At 54.3% G+C, this 20735-nt stretch overlaps 6 protein-coding genes across 6 annotated transcripts; 3 read left to right on the top strand and 3 right to left on the bottom strand.

Moving 5' to 3' along the window:
• Positions 1 to 964: 964 nt before the first annotated feature.
• QC764_406250 (uncharacterized protein) lies at positions 965 to 2377 on the top strand (the record flags this gene model as incomplete). The annotated part of the gene is made up of 2 exons (XM_062946916.1): positions 965 to 1540; positions 1604 to 2377. 2 exons carry the CDS (start codon positions 965 to 967, stop codon positions 2375 to 2377), a joined length of 1350 nt encoding a protein of 449 aa, XP_062800808.1.
• A 1009-nt stretch (positions 2378 to 3386) lies between these two features.
• On the top strand, positions 3387 to 4445 carry COQ5 (2-hexaprenyl-6-methoxy-1,4-benzoquinone methyltransferase; the record flags this gene model as incomplete). The annotated part of the gene is made up of 1 exon (XM_062946917.1): positions 3387 to 4445. The coding sequence occupies one exon, from the start codon at positions 3387 to 3389 to the stop codon at positions 4443 to 4445; it is 1059 nt and encodes a 352-aa protein (XP_062800807.1).
• Positions 4446 to 4845: 400 nt separating this feature from the next.
• QC764_406270 (uncharacterized protein) lies at positions 4846 to 9245 on the bottom strand. Its single transcript, XM_062946918.1, has 6 exons — positions 8625 to 9245; positions 8265 to 8498; positions 7727 to 7886; positions 7393 to 7546; positions 7215 to 7326; positions 4846 to 7158 (listed from the first exon to the last, which is right to left on the bottom strand). The coding sequence occupies exons 2-6, from the start codon at positions 8357 to 8359 to the stop codon at positions 5433 to 5435; spliced, it is 2247 nt and encodes a 748-aa protein (XP_062800806.1). The 5' UTR covers positions 8360 to 8498; positions 8625 to 9245; the 3' UTR covers positions 4846 to 5432.
• Positions 9246 to 9775: 530 nt separating this feature from the next.
• QC764_406280 (uncharacterized protein) lies at positions 9776 to 14192 on the bottom strand. The gene is made up of 3 exons (XM_062946919.1): positions 13347 to 14192; positions 10593 to 13079; positions 9776 to 10538 (listed from the first exon to the last, which is right to left on the bottom strand). Exons 1-3 carry the CDS (start codon positions 13350 to 13352, stop codon positions 10323 to 10325), a joined length of 2709 nt encoding a protein of 902 aa, XP_062800805.1. The 5' UTR covers positions 13353 to 14192; the 3' UTR covers positions 9776 to 10322.
• A 1990-nt stretch (positions 14193 to 16182) lies between these two features.
• Positions 16183 to 18580, bottom strand: QC764_406290 (uncharacterized protein). The gene is made up of 3 exons (XM_062946920.1): positions 17733 to 18580; positions 17600 to 17677; positions 16183 to 17542 (listed from the first exon to the last, which is right to left on the bottom strand). Exons 1-3 carry the CDS (start codon positions 17777 to 17779, stop codon positions 16219 to 16221), a joined length of 1449 nt encoding a protein of 482 aa, XP_062800804.1. The 5' UTR covers positions 17780 to 18580; the 3' UTR covers positions 16183 to 16218.
• Positions 18108 to 20432, top strand: QC764_406300 (uncharacterized protein). Its single transcript, XM_062946921.1, has 3 exons — positions 18108 to 18165; positions 18248 to 18970; positions 19075 to 20432. The coding sequence occupies exons 2-3, from the start codon at positions 18902 to 18904 to the stop codon at positions 20269 to 20271; spliced, it is 1266 nt and encodes a 421-aa protein (XP_062800803.1). The 5' UTR covers positions 18108 to 18165; positions 18248 to 18901; the 3' UTR covers positions 20272 to 20432.
• The last annotated feature ends 303 nt before the right edge of the window (positions 20433 to 20735 follow it).

Below are 20735 nucleotides of genomic sequence, written 5' to 3'. Positions count from 1 at the left end.
TGTAGGCAGGGAAACATCTCCATCTTGTTTTGTTCATGCGGGGCGCTGGGGAAAACCCGAGCATGGTTCGTATCAAAACAGAGGCAAAAGTCAGTGGGGGGTTTGTCCGGAAGGCTTGTAGCTTAGACGAGATGTGGAGGACATTGAGCGATGTGATTTGATGGACTGCCCATGTCTAAATGATAAGCATCTGCAAGGCGTGAGTGAGCTAGCCCAAGCTTCCAATGGGCTGGAACCATGAACTGGTGTCTGACACTTTGGTTTGGGAACTGCGCTGCTGATACAGGTGTTGGCAGCGAAGCTGTAAGTTGGCCCTATCAATATCTCAATATCTGAGGAATCCTCCATGGCAATCTTTTGAGTTCGTAGCGGGTACAACCTCCTTATTGAACGAACAATACAGCGGACCATGGCAACATCCTTAGACAACCTCAAAAGACATCCAGACAATGTTGACTTTATCAGTCTTAAACATTCACCTCCAAACACGACATGTCAACGACAGCACAACCAAAGTTGAGCACAACGCTAGTCAGGTCCGGCCATGCGGAGTACGTTCTCTCATTGGGGAACGTTGGTTGTGCTTATCGGGACAGTGGTAAATAAGGAATCGACGACCTGTCACATCAACCATCTCCTTCTCAAGAGTCCTGAGGGCTGAGACTTGAAGTTGTTCACCTCGGTCAAAGATCCATGCCAAGACCAAGACCAGCGCAAGGAACGCCAACCCCAACCCCGCGTTTACCCCTGACAGCCAAGACTTGGGGAAAGCCAGGTGCCGCCGGTTTGCGTCGGCACAAGTGACGTCTGTCCACTCTGCCGGGTGTTCCTCCCCGTCTCACCTCCTCTTGCTACCTCCCGCCGCCAGATTCCAGTGTCAACGGCAGCAATGTGATCTGTTTGCTCTTTTCTCCCGAACCTCACCTTCATCAACTCTCCTTCCCCCATCCTAAACCAGCCAAAAATGAAGCGAATTCGCCCCTCCTCCCTCCTCCGACGCCCAGTAAGGGTATCACCAACAACCCTCCAACATGTCCACCGCCGAACAGCCGCCTCCCTCTCCCAGCGCCCAGATTCCACCCATCTAAAGTTCCCCGGCGCGCTCACATCCCCCTTCAGCAATACCATGAAATACGAGGTCCCCTCCAACTATCCCGCCCTACCAACCTACCGCGCTATCGATCAGCATGGTGTGGTGGTGGATCCCAACTTCGAGCCTGACATGACAGAGGAGGATGTCATCAAGCACTACAAGGATATGCTGACGGTCAGCATCATGGACCTGATCATGTTTGACGCGCAGCGCCAAGGCCGACTCAGCTTTTATATGGTATCAGCTGGAGAAGAGGCCGTTAGCGTCGCTACCGCTTCGGCGCTGACAAAGGACGACGTGGTCTTCTGCCAGTACAGAGAGCAGGGAGTGTTCAAGCAGAGGGGTTTCGAGCTGAGCGACTTTATGAACCAGTTGTTTGCGAACGTGAAGGATCCCGGGAAGGGGAGGAATATGCCGGTGCATTATGGAAGTAGGGAGTTGAATATTGTAGGTTTACTTTTCCTGAGTGACGATGGATGAGCTCTGATGCTAACCATCGACGGCGAATAGCACACAATCTCCTCCCCACTGGCGACACAACTACCCCAGGCCTCTGGCGCGGCCTACGCGCTCAAGATCCAGAGGATGCAGAACCCCGAGATGCCCCCTCGGGTTGTGGCGGCTTACTTCGGCGAAGGGGCTGCTAGTGAGGGCGACTTCCACGCCGCGCTGAACATTGCCGCGACGAGGTCGTGCCCGGTCATCTTCATCTGCCGCAATAATGGTTATGCCATCTCGACGCCGTCGTTGGAACAATACCGGGGTGACGGCATCGCTAGTCGCGGGTTGGGCTACGGCATTGAGACCATTCGCGTGGATGGCAATGACTTTTGGGCTGTCAGAGAGGCCACCAAGAAGGCAAGAGAGCTTGCGCTGCAGGATGGCGGAAAGCCCGTGTTGATTGAGGCCATGACATACCGGGTCAGTCACCACAGCACTTCGGATGATTCTTTTGCGTACCGGGCCAGAGTGGAGGTCGAGGACTGGAAGAGAAGAGATAACCCCATTGCCCGGTTGCGCAAGTGGATGGAGTCCAAGGGGATCTGGGACGAGCAAAAGGAGAAGGAAGCGAGAGACAGCATCAGAAGGGATGTTCTCAAGGCTTTTGCGGAGGCAGAGAAGCTGAAGAAGCCGGCGATCAAGAACATGTTTGAGGATGTGTATGAGGAGCTGACACCTGATTTGAAGGCGCAGATGAGGGAGTTGAGCGAGCATCTCGATAGATACCCAGAGGAGTATGATTTTGGGGAGTTTGAGGGAGGCAAGGCCAGTTTGGAGCAATAGTGTCGCCAGGAAGCAAAGCCGGCGAAGTGAATTTACTGTGTTTACTGCGGGCCTTGTGGATCTGGCAGACCAAGTGAATGTGTTTTGGTCTTCTTCGACACCCGGGACATGTTGTCGACCATTTTGCCTACCTGTGTCTGTCTTTCTTTGATCAAGCTCCGGATCTTGTCAGCTTTCCTGCTATCCAACGCCTCCACACCCACTCTTGCCATTCCCTCTTCAGATCAGAGTATCGACCACACGGCAGGACAGCTGCAATAATCGAAGAACACAACCCAAAAGATTAAAGGGTCAAAATGACTTCCGGAGCGAGCAAAGTCCTGATCGCAGTCTTGGTCTGCTTCTTCGTCACCATGTTTATCGCCCTGTTTTGTCTCAAGCTGCCCCAGAAGTGGGCTCAGAATATCGCGGAGCATCGGAATGCCAGGGCAATCGAGTTGGCCGAGTCCAGAGCAGCTGCTCGCAGACGGCCGAAGTCGACCATTACCGAGTCCTCAAAGTGTACAACCGCTACCAAGGCAACCACCAAGTGCACGACTTGCATCTCTTCAAAGCGCACGACTGTTCCTTCCACAGCTCCTTCGACCATAGCTCCTAGCTCCTCGGTCAGTCGACCCAAGACTGCCGATTCTTACTCGGCGGTTTAATCATGTAAGTTTCTTCCCATGATGATACTCTGCACCCCAGAGTGAAGTGGATGTCGATGTGAGGCGGAGGAACGCCAAGATACGGAACGGTGGGGCCGGCTGGGCGATCCCCCCACGATCCCCACAAGGCTGAAGAACCATGGTGGGGTTGGTTGGTTTTCTCAAGTGGTTTTCACAAGCCACTCAAACCAGCTCCACCAGCCACAATTCTCCGGCCCCGTCCGAAATTTCGCAGCATCTCCGTCCCGAAGTCCGCGACGCCCGCATCCGAGCTGTCTTTCTGTTTGATCTCGAAGCTTACCGTCCACCCTCTCCAGACCTCCTCCCTACGCCCTTCCGGTCAGCCATTCCTATTCGTCACAATGGCCGCCGCTGCCCGACCGGCTCTCAAAAGGGCACTCCCCTCCCTCCGCAGCAGCACATTTCTCCCCCGCCAACAACAACCACATTGTCACCACCATGTACCAACATCACGACGATCTCTGTCCACCACCCCCTCCCACCGTAATGATGCCCAACCCACCACCCCCTCAGACAAAGAAACCCACTTTGGCTTCTCCACCGTGACCACCTCCCAAAAACGCGCCCTCGTCGCCTCCGTCTTCACGTCCGTGGCAGACTCGTACGACAAAATGAACGACCTCATGTCCTTCGGCTGGCACCGCATCTGGAAAGACCACTTCGTCTCGACCCTGAACCCGGGCTTCTCCCCCCTTTCTTCCACCTCCCCCACCTCCCCCCCCCAGCACATCTTGGACATCGCCGGCGGCACAGGCGACATCGCCTTCCGCCTCCTCCACCACGCCCACACCGTCAACTCCAACCCCAACGTCAAGGTCACCATCTCAGACATCAACCGCGCCATGCTCTCGGTCGGAAAATCCCGATCTGCCGCCCTCCCAGCAAGCCAGCAAGCCGCGCTCAGCTTCGTCGAAGCCAACGCCGAGGACTTGCGCAAAACCCGGCCTTTGACCCCCATCCTCTCCCAGACCGAACAGACTTTTTTCGATCCCGCGACCGCCACGTCGGGGTTGGAAGATGATTCGGTTGACTTATACACCGTCGCGTTTGGGATCAGGAACTTTAGCGATATTCCCGCCGCGCTGGCGGAAGCGTACAGGGTGCTCAAGCCGGGGGGGGTGTTTGCCTGTCTTGAGTTCTCCAAGGCGGACAAGCACCCGTTGTTTAACAGTGTGTACAAGGAGTGGAGCTTCCGGGCGATTCCGTTGATTGGGCAGCTGGTGGCTGGGGATAGGGATAGCTACCAGTATCTGGTCGAGAGCATTGAGCGGTTTCCCAGGCAGGAGGAGTTTAGGGATCTGATAAAGGGGGCGGGATTCAGGGTGAGTGGGGATGGTGGGTGGGAGGATTTGACGGGGGGGGTGGCGGCTATTCATAGGGGGATGAAGCCTAGGGAGTAAGGGGGGAAGGAAAATGGGAAAAGGGGCTGTATTATATGTATAATAGTGTATATCGATTTGGTGTTGAGGGGGGGGGGAATACGTTTGGTCGTTCGGTCGGGATGGGGTAATAGAGAAAAGAGCACCCAGAAGAAAGAATTTGCGTAACTTGGTGTTGTTGGGTTCTACGGTGGACTCGAAACATCGAAAATGAAGACCGCTGGTGTACACCAATGTGGGCATTAAACATCAGACACACCTACAGACATAAGCTCAAGGCAATCTGCACAAGCCACGACAGCTCTCTTGTTGACCTCACGGGCTATATCTCTTGACACAGACAAACTTAATTTCATGTTTTAACCTACCTTACTCACCGTCATCATCATCGCCCACACCACCCCTACACATCATCTCACAACTCACACCACCCATCTCACATGCACATCAACAACCCCCCAAAAAAAAAAGAACGGACAAACAACTCGATTACCTCCATTTGTCCATGACTCCATATCTACCTCAAGACAATTACATACAAAAAGAAGAAGAAAAAACATTCATCAAATTATTTCTCATAAAGTGAAGAAAAGAAGACTCGAAAGACGCAAATCATTTTCTTTTTCCCATCCACCCATCCCCCTTCTGTGCCAAAGAAACAACTCAAATCAAATCTCAAGTACCATCTCCGTGTATTTCCCTCCCCTTCGTCATCGAAAAGAAAAGCAACAAGTCTAAAACCACTCACACTCAGGCAAGAGGTCATCGTGGTAATCGCAGCAAAAGCAAAACACGCAACGTGGCACATCACACAACACAAAGCACAACACTACTTCTTGAAAAAAAAAAAAAAAGGTTGGTTACAGCAAGCCAAAACTCGCTCCGTAAAATAACACCCACCCCCTTTTCTTCCGCTGTATTTTCCCACCACCCACCACCGAGAACCATGACACCACCCCCAAATCAAACACCAAGATTACAAAAGTTCGTCTCTTAATCCTCGTACATTTACTGGGCCTCTCCCGCCCCACCGGCCCCCCCTTCCTTGGGGCCGCCCCGGCCACCCCTACCACGACCGCCCCGTTCACCACCTCTACCGCCACGGTTGCCACCACGTCCACGGCCGCGACCAGCACCCTCACTGTCACTGGCACCGCCGCCGGCACTTCTGTAGCCGCTCTGAACGTTGCCAGAATCTCTACCACCACGGCTGCTGCCCCAGTTGCCCGCACCACCACGGAAAGACCCTCGAGCAGCAGGGGCCTGGAAGATCTTGACCAAAGGCTTTGATCTATCTTCTTGACCGGGAGCACGGTTCTTGACATCGTCTGGGAGACGGTTCAGGGCGTCATCGCGATCCTCGGTCGTCTTGAAGTGAGCAACTTTGTTCTGGCCCCACTTCTCAATCCTGACAATCTTGGCCTTGTCCTCCTCGGAAAACAGATCACGAATCTGATCCTCGCTCTGGGCGTTCATGATGAACAAGCCGATGGTGTTTTCGGCAGAACTGCGGGGCGCCGATGGCTCACCAGAAGCTCCGTTAGAAGCGGCGGCGGCAGGCTTCTCCTCTTTGGGTGCTGGGGAGGCCGAAGGAACCGGGGCTGGGGTGGCGGGCTTGGTAGGCACGGGGACAGGTGAAGGGACGACGGGCTTCACGGCTGGGACCGCCGGAGCAGCCGAGGGGGCGGGCTGAGAGGGAGTCGCAGGAGGAGGATTGACAGGGCTGTGGCCGGTGGCCGCGGCGGCTGGCTGAGCGCCGGGCTGCTGCTTGGCCCCACGGTGAGAGAAATTAAATCCCTGAGCGCGCATCTCAGTCCCGATTCTGCCATCCTGAATCTCCAGTACGAGCCAGCCGAATGCCGCATCAGCTAGGTTGAAATTCCACATGTTTTTGAATGCGCTTTCGTCGACCTGACCGGCACCAGGAGCGTTGGCAGGAACACCACCGAAGGGGTTGCCACCGGCAGCCATGGTAGGCATCTTTTCCACTACGCTGAGCGCGTTCTTGAGCAAAGTCTGCTGGGCGTCGTTCTGCTGAATCGCGGGCTCGACTTCAGCCCTCACGGTATCCCAAACATCGTTGAACGAAGCCTTGGAAGCGGCAAGCTTGCCGCGGTAGTGGTCCAGACTCGGGTTGACGCTGAACTCGTTGTACGAACTACCATAGCGGAAATGCAGGCCAGCCGAGATGGAGAAATCTGCCTTGAGAACCACCGAGAGCTGGTTGAGAATGCCTTCACGGGCGGGCGAGGCGTGTGTGATGAACACGCGAGTTTCGGTAGGGTCATAGACACGGTTGGCCGTGTCTACCAACTCGCCCATCTGCAAAAGCGTGGTCCACATAGTACCCTGGCCGCCAGCGATGGTGGTGCGGCCCTCGCCGTTGTCGAAGAGTTTATGCATTACCACAGCTCCGCCAAGGCCGAGAAGACGGAGCTTGACGCCCGAGCACTCGAGCAGCATGGACTGAGCCTCATCAATAATGAAGAGATTGGGAACCTTGTACTCCTTGGACCGGAACTTTTCCAACACGCGGACATCTTCGCACGCGCCCCAGACGGTGTAGACCGGGACATCGAGCTTGAGCTCACCGGTGATGAGCTGAGGGAGTTCGGACAGGGGCAGTTCGGAAGCTTGGAATCGTGACTTGACAGGGCCGGCGCCACCTGCCGCAATCGCCTTCTTGACTGGCTCCGAAATGAGGGGGGAATACTGGGCGACATGCTTTAGGGTCCTAAGCGTGTCAAGGTCAGTACATGTCCAATCAACAAACCACCAAAGGCAACTGACTTATCCGCAATGCGCTCCAGAGATGTTTCGTCGTAGAAGCCAAAGTCACCAGTGTGAATGATAAAGTCGGCACGGGCAGAACGGGCAAGGTCGTTCAGGGACTGGAGGTTGCCTAAAAAGAGCCGTGGTCAGCATGCAACCCCATCTATGCTGGCAGGTTTGTGTTTCCCCGACATACCTCGCACATCAGCGATGCAAAGAATTCTGTTGGGGCCGGTCTGAACAATACGGCCCTGGTTGGGAAGGAGAGGTTGAGCTCCGGGGAGAGGAGCTGGGTGAGGTGGCACGGCGCCGTTTGGCAGGTAGCCGCCCTGACCATACGGACGCGGTTGCTGCTGGAGAGAACAGTCAGCATTCGCAGCAAGAGAAGCACACAATCATGGCAGCCAAGGCAGTCGTTCCAGCGGGAGCTCGACCAAGCGCAAGTCGATGCTCGCAATCGCGATGACGTTGGGTGGGGACCGAGTCGCAGCAGTCATCTCGATCGCAGGAAGAGGAGGAGGGCAGCTCACAGAAGCCATGGCTAGAGCGGAAGCCAGCGAGGGGACGTAAGAGTAGTGAGGGATACCGTCGTCGGGTGCTGGCGGTGTTGGATGGGGTTCCTGCCGTTGCTGGCTGATCAGCAGTCGGAGTCGGAAGCTGAAAGAAAACACAGCGTCGGGCGAATCGCAGCTGGAGCCGGGGTTGGGGAGCGAAGCAGGAGGTCAAATCGACGGGAGCTGGCGCGGCCAGGAATTGGGTATCAAAGAAGGGGAGAAGACCTCTGCAGCGACTTGCTGTTCAGTTGTGTTGCGGGAAGGCCGAGTGAGGTGTTGGAAATTTGGTCCAGCTCGCTCTCTCTGTCTGCACTGGCAGCTTCAACAGCCTGCCGCCTGCGCCAGGGGAAGGACCCCGTTTGGTTTGTGTCGCGTCCAATTGGGTACTAGCGCCATTGGGCCTCGGCGGGGTGACAGGGTTGCCAGGGTTGTTGCCAGGGTTGTTTCCAGGGTTGTTGCCAGGGTTGACTGACAGCCATCCATCACAGCGTCCATCCATCAAAGTCCAACTTACGTGGAGTGATCCTCTGAAGAGCCCACCAGGGCCATATCCACCGTTAGTCGGGTATGTCTTCCATCTTCCATTCTCGCCGTAGCCACCGCGGCCATTGTGTTCCATTCTCGGATGGTCTGCGTAGTTTCGCCCGAGTCCAACGTTGATTCGGGGGAGAGTTTCGGAAGTCGGTGGCGGCGAGGCCTGTCGTTGAGAACCTATGTAAGACTAGCCGATGTATGGGTAAAAAGAATTCTGTAATTGTCAGAGACGTGTTTTTCTCAACCGTGAGAAGTTGGCCGAGTTTTCCGCTCCGGGAAAATCAAAGAAAATGGGAGACAGGAGCCACCTGCCGTCGGGCCCAGCTCTTACTCACCTTACCTATCACCCCGTCTCCAATTTCGTGAATCGTGCCTTCTCTTTCTCGGGTCGTCGGTGCTCGGGGAAATCGCGACTTGTCTGCCGGTTGTTGCAACTATATACCTTAGGTACTTGATCTTACACCGTACTCCTAGCCTCCTGGTTATGTACATTAGGGGAAAAACCACACAGATAACTCGAGACATGACATGATGACCGTGCTGGAGAAGAAATCATCCGGTATCATCTTTGCCGGGTGACTCTTGTTTTAAAGGGGTGGGAGGAATTGACTTCCAGTTCCGAGTTCCGGGGGTGAAGGCCCGGGCCGGCCCTAAGCAGGCGTGGACCATTGTGGTGGCCGCTATATGGGGGCATGACGCAACATACCCAGTCCGGGATTTCCGCAGGCCGGAGAGCTCATCGTTACTTCTCATGGTTGTTGAATAGAAACAGTTTTCGGGTTTGGGATGTCATAGGTTGCGAGACGATCAAGTTGAACCACGAGCGTTCTTGGCATGCCGGGAAAGAGATGACAACAGGTGCGGCGCTGTTCAACAGTGCAGTGCTCGAAAAGATGGACTTCGTCGATCGTGATCCATTTGAGGATATCGGGCATCTTGAGAGCGTCTGCAAGGTTACAGGGACAAAAAGAGAATACGAATGCAGATATGGAGCCCTTGTGAGAAGGCAACACGTTAGTTAGGGCTTTGTATGTTGCAGCTCTGCGCCATAGAACAAAATACCCATACCGGGCATCCACCAGAACCATCGGGAAAGGAATGGAATGCTTGCGGACTCTAGATTGTGGCGTTTCAAAAGACCCGCTGGATGGCTTGAGGGCTGCAGCTTAAAACCCATCTGACATAATTTGTCACCTTGTGAGCAAGATGATAGACTTCCACACCAGGCGGATGACGGAAGGCAGTGTGGGCTAACGGATGGGCCACTGAACCTCAACTGTGGTATCATCAGCCTTGACTGAGACTCCCCAATGCTTGATCAGGTAGCTAGTTAGCCACTTCCACGACGTGATACTCAGTCATCATGACCTCAGTAGCTCAGGTAATCCTCATTTCATAGTTGCTTATATTTCTCTCACAGAGTTATCATATCGTCCCACCCCCTCACCCCTCAACACCCTTCCCCCATATACCTCCCTTTCCCCCATCCCAAAATCCCAAAACCCAGGCTATGCTATGCTAGAGCATTCAAACTACCAAACACAGAAGGAAAAACAAAAATAAAGGACACTACCATTGTTCGAAACATACAAATATGATACGAGAAGAGAACCCCCCCTTCTCTCCCCAGAAAGAAAATAAGCCACCCTTTCCCGAACCACCACCCAAACCTTTCTTCTTTTTGAGACACTGGGAAGGAAAAACATGGAGCTTGAGTGGTGATAATACACATATTCTAACCCTTTCGACCCTCAAGGCGCCAGTATAAAGACAAAACCGCCTACTCATAAAAAGCAGGGCAGCAGCGATAGCAACAGTGTCGAGAAATGTGGCCATTCTTCTTGCCGATATCATTGTGGGGTGGCTTCTGTTGTAAAGGTACCGGTCTGGATACGGCGACATTCCATGGCCGTAGACGTTTATACAGCTGCAAGGAAGACCAGCCGTTGCCCTGGTCCACTCCCCCACCTTGGAGCTTCCTCCTGCTCCTCCTCTTCTTCAGACGTCTCATCGAAGCTTGGCGCCGGTAATGGTGGTCCTACCACATGTCGTTCCTCTCGCTCCCATTGCCATCACCCTGCGCGTAGTAGTAATTCTGGTCGTGCTGATGTGCATGGCCGTTGCCATTGGCGCCGTTTTGCTGGTATTGCTGCTGCTGGCCCCCGTGCTCGTACTCGTATATCTGAGAATCGTCCACATATTGGACGCTGTCATCGCCCTGCTGAACAGGAGAATCACCGTACTGACTGCCCGACTGTCGTTTGCTCGTTAGTGAGGTTCTAGTGTGTTGTTAACAAGGGATACATACCCGATGGTACTCAAAGTCAAAGTTCCCATCCTGGGCAGCCTGCTGAGCGGCCATCTGCTGCTCCAACGCCTGTTGCTCCGCTTCGCGACGTTTCCGCTCCTCTTCCTGCCTCTTTTGCTGCGGCGAAATCGGCACGTTAAGCTGCGGGTGCATAGCCTGCACCTTTGCGAGGTACGAATACATAAAGTTGCTGAGCAGAACCTGGCTGTGGAGGGGACGTCGAGGGTTTGCGAGCTTGATATGAGCCATGCGGTAAATGGCACGCTCTTCGATGATGGGGAACCGCGTCCAGTGGTAATCGATGTCGGGACGCAAGATACGTGCCGGTGGCTCTGGACTAAGTGCCCGCTGCTTCTCCTTCTTGTGCGCAGCCTCCTTTTCCGACTTCTTCTTTGAACCTCCGAACAGGCCGCCAAAAAAGCCGTCTCCTCGCTTGCTGTCGCTAGACTTGCGCATCGTCTCTTTCTTCTTGTCGTCCTGCGGTAAGCCCTCGATGCTTTCTCGGTCCAACCGGAGGCTCTCGCGGCCCTTGGGGTTGTCGATGGAGTTCTGCAAAACATCAAGACGAGCATTATCATGGCCCTTCTCATTAGCTTTGCTCTTGGCCTTCCTAGCCTGTTCTTCCCTCTCCCGCTCCCTCTCCCTCTCCCTCTCCCTCTCCCTCTCCTCTTCCTTCTCCTTCTCCTTCTTCTTCTTCTCCTTATCCCCGCTCTTGAACCACTTCCAACTCGAGGTCGACTTTGTCGATGCTATGCTCTCGGTTTCATCCTTATCTTTGCTCTTCCTATCCGCCTTCTTCTCGACGTTGTCAAATGTGGGGATAAATGTCAAGCTGCTCGTGGTAGAGTTGCTGTTATCAGGTAGCGCCTCTGGGTGGCTGATTTTCTCGAGAGGGTTAGCGCTCGAGCTCCCGGCCGACCCAGCAGCCGACTGGGCAGGTTTGCTGGGTGATGGCCGTTTGCTGGAGCGAGCCGGAGGGCCATCAGCAGGAGGCTGATGAGCCTGGTCTTTTTGCGTCTCCTTCTGGGACGTCGATCTCTCCGGTGATGAGCTGGCTTCTTCGACCGGCGGCGTCTCGACAATCTGAGGAATGGCTGGCGCGGTAGCAGTCCGTGCTGCTGCTGAGGCTGCCCTGACCGGTAATGACTCTTTGCGGGGGGGCGACGAGGGAGGCGAGGCGGCTGTCGTTTCACCCTCCTGAGCAGAACCGGCAATAGAGTCCAAGCCATCGCGCGAGAAGTTCTGTTGTCTTCTGACAGTCCGCGTTGGCCTCGAGTAATTCTCGGCGATTGGCTCCGACATGACCCGCGTCAAGGGCTTGCCAATGGATGGGTCCACCGGAGGAAGCGGTGGCGATTCCTCAGAAGACATCTTGCTGGCCACCTGTTTCTCCCCAAGCTTCTTTGCAAACCGCTGACTGCCGCCCTTTCTATAAGTCGTCTTGGTTGACCGCCGAAGCCCCATGCCTGGTGCCACAGGCAGGATCGGACTATCTGCCCCACCATCCTCCCCTCTGGTCTCGTGTGCCAGCTTCTGCACCACGCTTGTTGGGTCGTTGACGAGTTCGTTGAGACTAAGCTCGGGAGTTGAGTAGTCTGGGAGGGAGCCATTTCGTCGAAGCCGTTCGGCACCGTCGGTATAACTGTCTCCGTTTTCAGTATGAGTGTTGACCTGTCTCGATAGCATCGACTTCTTCCGTCTCAGGCTTCCCGAACCACCACCGACTTGTGCCCCATCAACCGAGAGAAACGAGTCTCCCGACCTCCGCTTCATCGTTTGCACCCGATTTTCAAGGAACGTCTTGAAAGCACCGGTGTCAAGTTCGGGGTGTACTCGTGCTGGCACCCATAGCAACCGGCTTGGATCTGCTTCGTCGTCATCGCCGGTGGGGGCTATTGACGGCATGGCCATCAAAGACACGCCAGAAAAGGGCAGGAGATCGGGGTCATGTGTGTTGGACACATCCATAGACATGCGTCGCAGCGCCTGAAGGTTGCTGAGCTCCTGTGCAATGTCATTGGCATTATCGATGTTGGTCAGGGGAAATCCAGAGTCGTCGGCCTGGACATCGCGGAGGGAGGGCGTCGGGGACAATGGCGACAGGGGGGATCGAACGCCATCATGCGAGTTGCTTCGTTCTGTGGGGATGCGGGACGGGACTGTCTGGGTTTTTCGAAGGGGGTTGCCGTTGGGACTGGCATTACTCGGAGCGGTCACGGTGCTCGTCTGGTCCGAGGTGGTGCGCACCAGTCGTAGTCTGTCGTCGGCCGGGTCGTCCGGCCTGGGGGCCTTGCCCAACTGCTCGCTGGAACTCTTGGACGCGATAAAGCTAAGTGGCCGGTTGTCCTCGGCGCCAGAATCTTCGTCGTCGCCGTACATGGTGCCGATCGCTTCGGTGACGTGATGGCTCGGGTCTGAGATGGATAGTTGACTGGCGTGGCCTCGACGGTTGGCAAAGCTGCTGCCAACATCGCGGAGTCTGGAAGTCTGTTGAATCGCCCGAGGCGATTGTCAGCGATCGCTATTACTAGCCACACATCAGGAACAGCCCCTGGCCCACTGGGGCCCATATTTTTTTTCCCTCCATGCGCTTGCACGGCTGTTCGGGTCTCGCGACACGAGGGCTCCCATGCCCAGCATCCAGGAACTCGGCAGCGGTCAGCGGCCGAAGACCCCGAGCCTGACATCCGACATCCCAGCACTCGGCGCCCGGAACCCGGAACGGAAGGTGTTCGGAAGCCTTCTTCTACGCACCATCATCCCGACTAGTATTGGGCCTCTAGGAGGGCCTGATCCCACCCACGAGCTGTGTGTGCTCTTCTTCGCTTCGTTGTACCGATCGACCGCTTGCAGTAGTGCTATCGTCTATCTATCATGGGCGGAGGATGCGGCTGTTGCTCGATGCACTTGAACTCAAAACAACCAAGTCTTTGATGCGGAGAATCCTGGGCGCAACGGTGCTTGGCAACTGAGGCAGATCGTCGGGACGTAAGACAAGAGGGCCGGTGCCTTGAGGAGGGGTTCGAGCTTGGGGGAGAGAATTCGAGGAAAAAAAGGAAGATGTTCGGCCGGTCGGATTTGCGCGTCAGTCAAGCACCTGGGCTGAGTATGTCTCTGGACTCTGGTGGGGAGTAGACAACGGATTCGACCGATCAAGGTTCCATGCGAGAAGGGTTTCGAGACACGGGGATACGCGGGCGTTTCAATGTCTTACAAGGCCTCCGATGACCGTGGAGAGGCTCTTGCGGTGCTGCTGGCGACGGGCAGTCCTCGCTCGGTCTGGAGGTGAAGCAGGTAGCAGAGTCTTGGGAAGGAGAGGGGAACAAATGGCGTAGGCAAAGGCAAATCAAAGGCACAGGCGGCTGTTCTCCTCTCTTCCCTCAATGGTATGGTAACGAGCGAACGGCGGGCAGGCCACTGGCTAGTAAATTGAAAGCGTTGCCCAGGTGGGTGCTAGGGGAGGCCGGGGCGATGGTCCAGATCAGGCGTAGATTTCCTTGGCCCACCGCTCTGAGAGCCTGCATTAGCGGCAAACAACAGTGGGTGCTGTCACGTGCAGCCACTGTCGACACGCTGAAGCCGTGCATTTTGGCGCCCAAATTTGTCTACTTGGGGGCTTTCACATTCTCACATCCACATTCCTCTCCCCTCCTCCTGTCAGGACCACCTCTCACAGCTGCAGGGACAATGCCGTCAGCTCCTGTGAGGGTCTTCCCAGCCTGATGGTTCAGGTACAATGCTCTCAGGGCAGCGGGCCCCCCCTTTGTGCGAGCTGAGCCTCAGAGATCGATACATACAACAATGTACAAAAGACCCGGCCAGTCGGATTCATCGTCATATCTAACAGGGGACAGAGAAAGACCTTGTATTGTCTGTTCCCCTCTCTCAGCTGAATAGGCAGGTGTCATTCATTCTTTTCCAGAACAGGTGTCCACTCCATTCCATCAACAATCTGTATAAGATAATATACGCATATACGAAGTAAAATCAACCCGAAATGACCGGCTGGATCCGGTCCACGCGCGCAAGAACGGGGTTTCACTGGAGTGGCGCTGACGATGTCATCAGCCAGATCTCCCTGATCCCTGGCCTTTCAAGGCTGTTTTCTGTTCCAACAACGCCAAAGAGAACCAGGACAATCCATCGAGAAAAACGGGCTGAGTCTGCTTGATCGTCACGGCTCGCTGGCCTGATGTTTCCAATCCCCCCTCATCCATAAACTTTCTTCAAAAAGAACAAATCTTGATACGGAGTATCAACCGGGGAAAAGAAAATCCCCGATTCATCCAACCCTCAAATGTGTGCCCCACACTGTTATCGGGTGCGAAGCTTGGTACTTTTTTTTGGAAGCCCAAAGAGAATAAAAAGAAGCCTCTCTCCCCCCTCTCCCTCCCTCTCCACTCCGCTTGTGACTGAAGCCCCATTGACAATTTGACAATGCAATCAATCAGATTCATTTTAAAAAAAGAATCACAAAACGAACCATTCACATCTTGGAAGCGGCGTGCGATGCATGCATGATATTGTCATCTCGGGCGGCCAATAAAGAGAGCGGGCGCTACCCAACCAACCACAGGGACTTGTGTATCCCACTGCCGCCAGCAACGGCCGGTGGCAAGGGGTCACTATCACGTTTTCGCCAAAGTGAAGATAAGGGGGTTGTAAAGGGGCTGGCTTTTGCTCCAAAAAGCAAACAGTCGTCTTTTGGCTTTGAAACTGCCTCACAGCTGTGGACTTCTTAAGAGACTCCTCCAAAGTGGCAACTCATCACTCACACAACCTAGGCCCGACGGTCTCAGACCTGGCAGTTTTTTAGGGCCCGTTGCCTTGCCAAAGACACCACGACCTGTTCGTTGCCCAGTTGACTGCTGCAGAGTACGATGCGAAATAACGTTTGATAGCTCCGATCGGACGGAGAAATCCGATCTTTGTCTGTAAACGCGCGTTGACTGTCAGAGCGCAGGCACTTCGGATGTCCTCATGATAGCATGTTCATCCCAAGCCGCGTATGGTTTTGCCTTAAAGTCCCATGTCGCCGGAGCATCACGACCTGACCTGTCGGAATGCAAATCGAGAGACATCTAGAACTTTCCCGAAGTGACACAAAATCGGGACGCACTCAACATGGCCTAACAGTACAAGGTAGCGTGGGTAGCAATGGATGTACTCTATTTCTACAGCATACCTACCATTGAATACCCCCACAATATCTACTCGCTATACACATTGCTCAACCCCCCCCCCCTTCCCAACACCTCTCGACATCACAATACCCCCCCTACCCCCCCTACGAACCCTAACCCCCTTGCCCTCCCCACAACATCAACCCACCCCCGGCCTCCTCCCCTCCCTCCCGATTCACCACCCCCTCCACCACCCCCCAAACCCCATCAATTCCCTCTCCGAACACCACTCCCCCCGTAGCCATAACCCCCACCGGTACCTCCCCCCTTCCCTTGCACAAACCCAACCGGACAGCTCAAGCTCGGCAACCCACAAAAATTCCCCAACCACACAAACTCCATACTCTGCATCGTCCTATCCCCATCATTCAACCCATAACTCAACTCCCCAGTCCCACCCCTAATCTCCCACCCCTCACACGCCGTCGTCGGAGTGACAATAATCATACCGGGTGCTGTTCCCACAACCACGCCAAATGCTGCATCAGCAACCTTCGGAGTTTTTGCGCGAGCATGTAATCCGTTGCCGGGGTTGTTCGCCCAAGCGCCAAGAGGATCCTATTGGCGTAGGTGAGGTTTTTATACTCCGGTAACAATGTAGCCGCGTCTGTTAGGACGGTCATGGCGTGTGCGATTTGCCCTTCTTGCAAAAATGGGATGGTGACGGGAACAGTGGTGTACCCGTGTTTGGACACTAAAGTGCGGATGAGGGTGTTGACCAAGGTTTGGATCGCGGGTGTGGCTTGGGATATCCACGCCTGAGGGATTCCCAACACTTTTGCGTCATCGGGCGTCGGGAGTTGGATTTTCAACGGAGAGGGCAGAGGTGGGAAAGGGGAGGATGAATGCGGGGTTGAAATGACGGAAAACAAAGCGGCGAGGGAGGACATATCCGCTGCGATGGGGCCGAGACAAGCACAGGTGACGCAGTGGTTGGGGCCGGGGCGGAAGGAAAGACGGCCGTGGGTGGGTTTGAGGCCGTAGACACCGCAGAGGGAGGACGGGATGCGGATGGAGCCTCCGCCGTCGGAGCCGAGACCGATGGGGATGAGACCTGCGGCGACGGCGTAGGCTGTGCCGGAGGAGGAGCCGCCGGTGTAGTAATTGGAGTTGTGGGGATTTCGTGGAGTGCCGTAATGGGGGTTGTTGCCTGTGGTGTCGAGGCCGAATTCGTGCATGGAGAGTTTGCCGAGAATCAGAGCACCAGCAGCTTCGATTTGCTGGACACACCAGGAGGTGGTCTTGTTGGTGGAAGAATCGGCGTAGACATTCGGGGAGCCGAGGGTGGTGGAGTAGCCTTCCATGTCATACTCGTCCTTTACGGCTGTGGGAACACCGTCGAGGGGCCCGAGAGACCGGCCTTCTTGGTAGCGAAGAGTCGATTCCTGGGCTGAGGCGAGAACCCGTTCGGTTCGGACTTGGAAAAAGGCGATGGAGTGTTCCGAGGCGTTTTGAATGTCTCGGCGGATTAATGGCAGCAGAGCCTCGGCCACATCGAGAGGGGTGATGGCGCCGGAGAGATACAACTTGCGGTAGTCTTCAACGGAGTAGTACTTTGCTTCCGGATAGAATACGGCAGCATCGGGTTTGGTGTCTTCTTCTGCTGGCTCGTTCTGCAGTGGCTCCTTGTCGACTTCTTCTGGTAATGGTACAATCTGTGGTTCGAACCATGGCTCATACTCCTCAATGTATGGGATAATCTTTCTCAGTGAGCCGAATCCGGTGTTGTTCCATATCAGTTCTCTCAGCAACCGGAACCATTCCATACTGCGTTCTGTATCAGTAAGGCGTCCAAAGATTATCAACTGGGCCCGCAACACTCACAGATTTGCAGCTATCATAAGAAATACGCCGCTGATGGCTGGGTTGCTGCCTCTTTCATTTTCGTATGGTACCTCGGGACTGTCGTAATGTGGTCAGTTTGCCTGAACTGTCAAGAGTGATATGGCTTACTCACCCCTTCAAGGGCTCCGGATAGTTGAGGAATCGTTGACGTTGGGCCATCACTTTGTATGTCTTGGCATAGGACTTGTCCTAAAAGATGTCCTGGCAAAAGGTGCAAACAAAGTCCAGGCGGGGATAAGCAGCTATTTACAAAGTTTTCCTCTCGTGTCCTCGTCCGGCGAATTTCCGGAAACGCGTGGTTGAGAACCTGGAATGGGTGCCGAGGGAGGTGCTGTCAAGCTGGAACAGGAACAGCTTGCCTGTAACCCCTGTCGGGTTATCGGGCGGCGCGGGGCGTCCGATCTTCAGCGACCACGAGTCGGCCGATGACAGCTCATAGTTTCATGTCATTAGTTTTTCCGTCTCTTGGATATGTGGTGGCAGATGACAAATGTTCATGCTGTAAAGATGCGATGTGTCCAGAGAAACTTGTTGCTGAGACCGAGGTATGAACCTCTCTGTTTATTCAAGTCGCTTGGACAACGGTATTTGTGGACGTTGTGTTGTTAAAACTGGACTGCTGCACAGTGACGCCACAGATAGATCGTCCCAGCGGTTCGTCCCATGGCCTTCGGTTCTGACATGGCGCATGGCGGGTCATGTGATTAATATCTTCAGGGCTGAATAAAGGGAAGCCGGCAGCCAGAAGGTATCAGAAAGGGAGCCACGAAGATGACCTCTTTGTTCTCCAGGAGCATTGGTCTACCTGACTTTCAAGTTGGAGAAGCAGCCGTTGGACTGTGGGGATGGCACGCTGTTGGACATGCTCCGGTCCGTCACACAGCGTTGCGTCCGGCAGACACAAGGCGGTCCCAAAATCTCTAATGGCAGAGAAAAAAACATGTCCAGTTTAGCTCCATCATTAAGAAGCTATTTTGACCAGTTCAATTGTCTACATGATATCATATTAATACATTGCTCATAAAAAGCTTCTCTTCTTCATCATGGATTGCTCATCAACCCTGGTCTGTGCGCTGTTACACAGGGTTGGGCTGAAACTGATAAGATAAGGATTCCGTTTGTCGTCGGCAACATCCACAAACCCCACAGCCCTCAATCACAGCTCCGTTCCACTCCACTGCAACATGTTGTTGTTTTTTTGGCAACGGGCAGCGCTATATAGCGGTTGAAGTTGTAAAGCTTATTTTGTTTCTTATTTGAACCTAGACACATTGTTCCGTGATGGGGGGAAATGGCCCGCTCGACGCGGGCACACAAACATGCGCAGAACGGAACCGCAAACAGCTGATTGTAAGTGCTTCTTCATTCCGCCTCTCCAATGCCATGTCTCACCGAGACACAACTCACCGGTGTAAATATAAATGCAAAACACTTACCCTTCTGTTTGTTGTTAGGATGACTTTGGTTCAGTGTTGGAAGAATCCCTGATTATCCTTCTGACTCAGGACTATGACATTGAGAAAGACTATGATGAGATCACGAGAGTCTTGAGAGGACTGGCGGAGAGCGCAACCGCGGAAGCGGCCACCGGATTTGATCCATCAGGCCTCGGATTCAGTGTGCCGGACCTGGATGAGCCTCGTCTTGACGATGCGACAACGACAAGCGACAATCGCATCTCAGATGGTTCAGGCGGTGACTACACTGGCACATCGCCTTCTGACTTTTCATCTGACTCTCTTGAGAACCAGATCCTTGTCGACCCGGCAACTTTCACCGAGGACCACAAGATCGCAGAGCTTCGAGGGATCTTCATTGACCGGTTTACCGAGCACACTCTTAGGCGCATTCTCGGGGAGAATGGTGGCGACTTGAACCGTACATTTGACGATTTGCTCAACCGACAGTTTCTCGAGGACTCGGGCGATATCACGAAAGGCATCGATGCATTCTTTGTGGGCGACAATGCACAGTACCCTCCCAAAGGAAAAGGCAAACGTCGGAAAGGATTACCAAAGAAGAATGTGTTGGCAGTAAACTACAAAGCAACGTCGGTAGCAACCGACGGCGAAGAGCTTCACGGCGCAGGAGACTTCATTCAGCCATCCTCAGGCCGGGCAACACCAAAGCGCATACAACCATATTCATTACCGGCCATCAATACCAACTCATCACCAGTATCGAAGAAGACTGCGGCAACTCTATCACCTACACCTCAATTGGATTTCGGAACCTCTCACCTGCATTCAGCTGCCTCGCTTCGACGCCAAGGACCTCTTGCAAGGCAAGGCGCGGTGGTGTATGTGGAACGAGCGCGGGAACAGGCCAGTGTAGCGTTCAGACAAGCTTCGGAATACGCAGATGAACGTGCTCGACAGCAAAGCACAGCCATCATGGTTGATCTTCACGGGGTTCACGTTCTGGACGGTGTTCGCATCGCGAGGGAGCATGTCTGGAGGTGGTGGAACAATCTCGGAGAAAACCGGGCAGCAGAAGCAAGAGATCCGGGCTTTACAGTGGTCACTGGTCTTGGGAGGCACTCTGCCGGCGGGGTTTCACGCTTGCGCCAGGCTGTTGGCGCCATGCTGAAGAATGACGGATGGAGGGTTGAGACCTTGACAGGCTCATTCCATATTAGGGGAAGGGTATGATTGTTGGATTGTTACGGCGCTCTGTCGGGATATGTGTGCATACTGGTTTGTCTGGTTGATAATATGGGAGCGGCGTTTGTTGGGATATACGGTCATGATGAGATGAACGGGCATTGTCTGGGTAGTATAGCGAGGGAACTTTTTTGGAGTGAGCTGACAATGTTGGTATTCTGGACAGTGTTTTGATGGCATGAGCGTCATGTAATTAGAGATACCATCATCAACGTTTGAAATGCAGTGTGCGAACCGACCATTTGGTCGGGCAGATGGCCCAACGACTGCAGACGAAACCCTCCATGAGGCCATGATGGTAGGTTAGTTCCAGGTCACAAGCATGGGCTAGCGGACATTTTCACTTTGTGCTCCTTTACCACAGCCCGGAAAATGCGTTTACAATCACACAAAGATATCTCAAGGCTGTCGACAATACAAACACCAGATAGATGGTTCTTGTATATCGTCAA

The sequence above is a fragment of the Podospora pseudoanserina genome, chromosome 4 (genome assembly GCF_035222485.1).
Source record: "Podospora pseudoanserina strain CBS 124.78 chromosome 4, whole genome shotgun sequence".
Classification (NCBI taxonomy): Eukaryota; Fungi; Ascomycota; class Sordariomycetes; order Sordariales; family Podosporaceae; genus Podospora; species Podospora pseudoanserina.
This window is presented reverse-complemented; position numbering and strand designations above follow the sequence as displayed.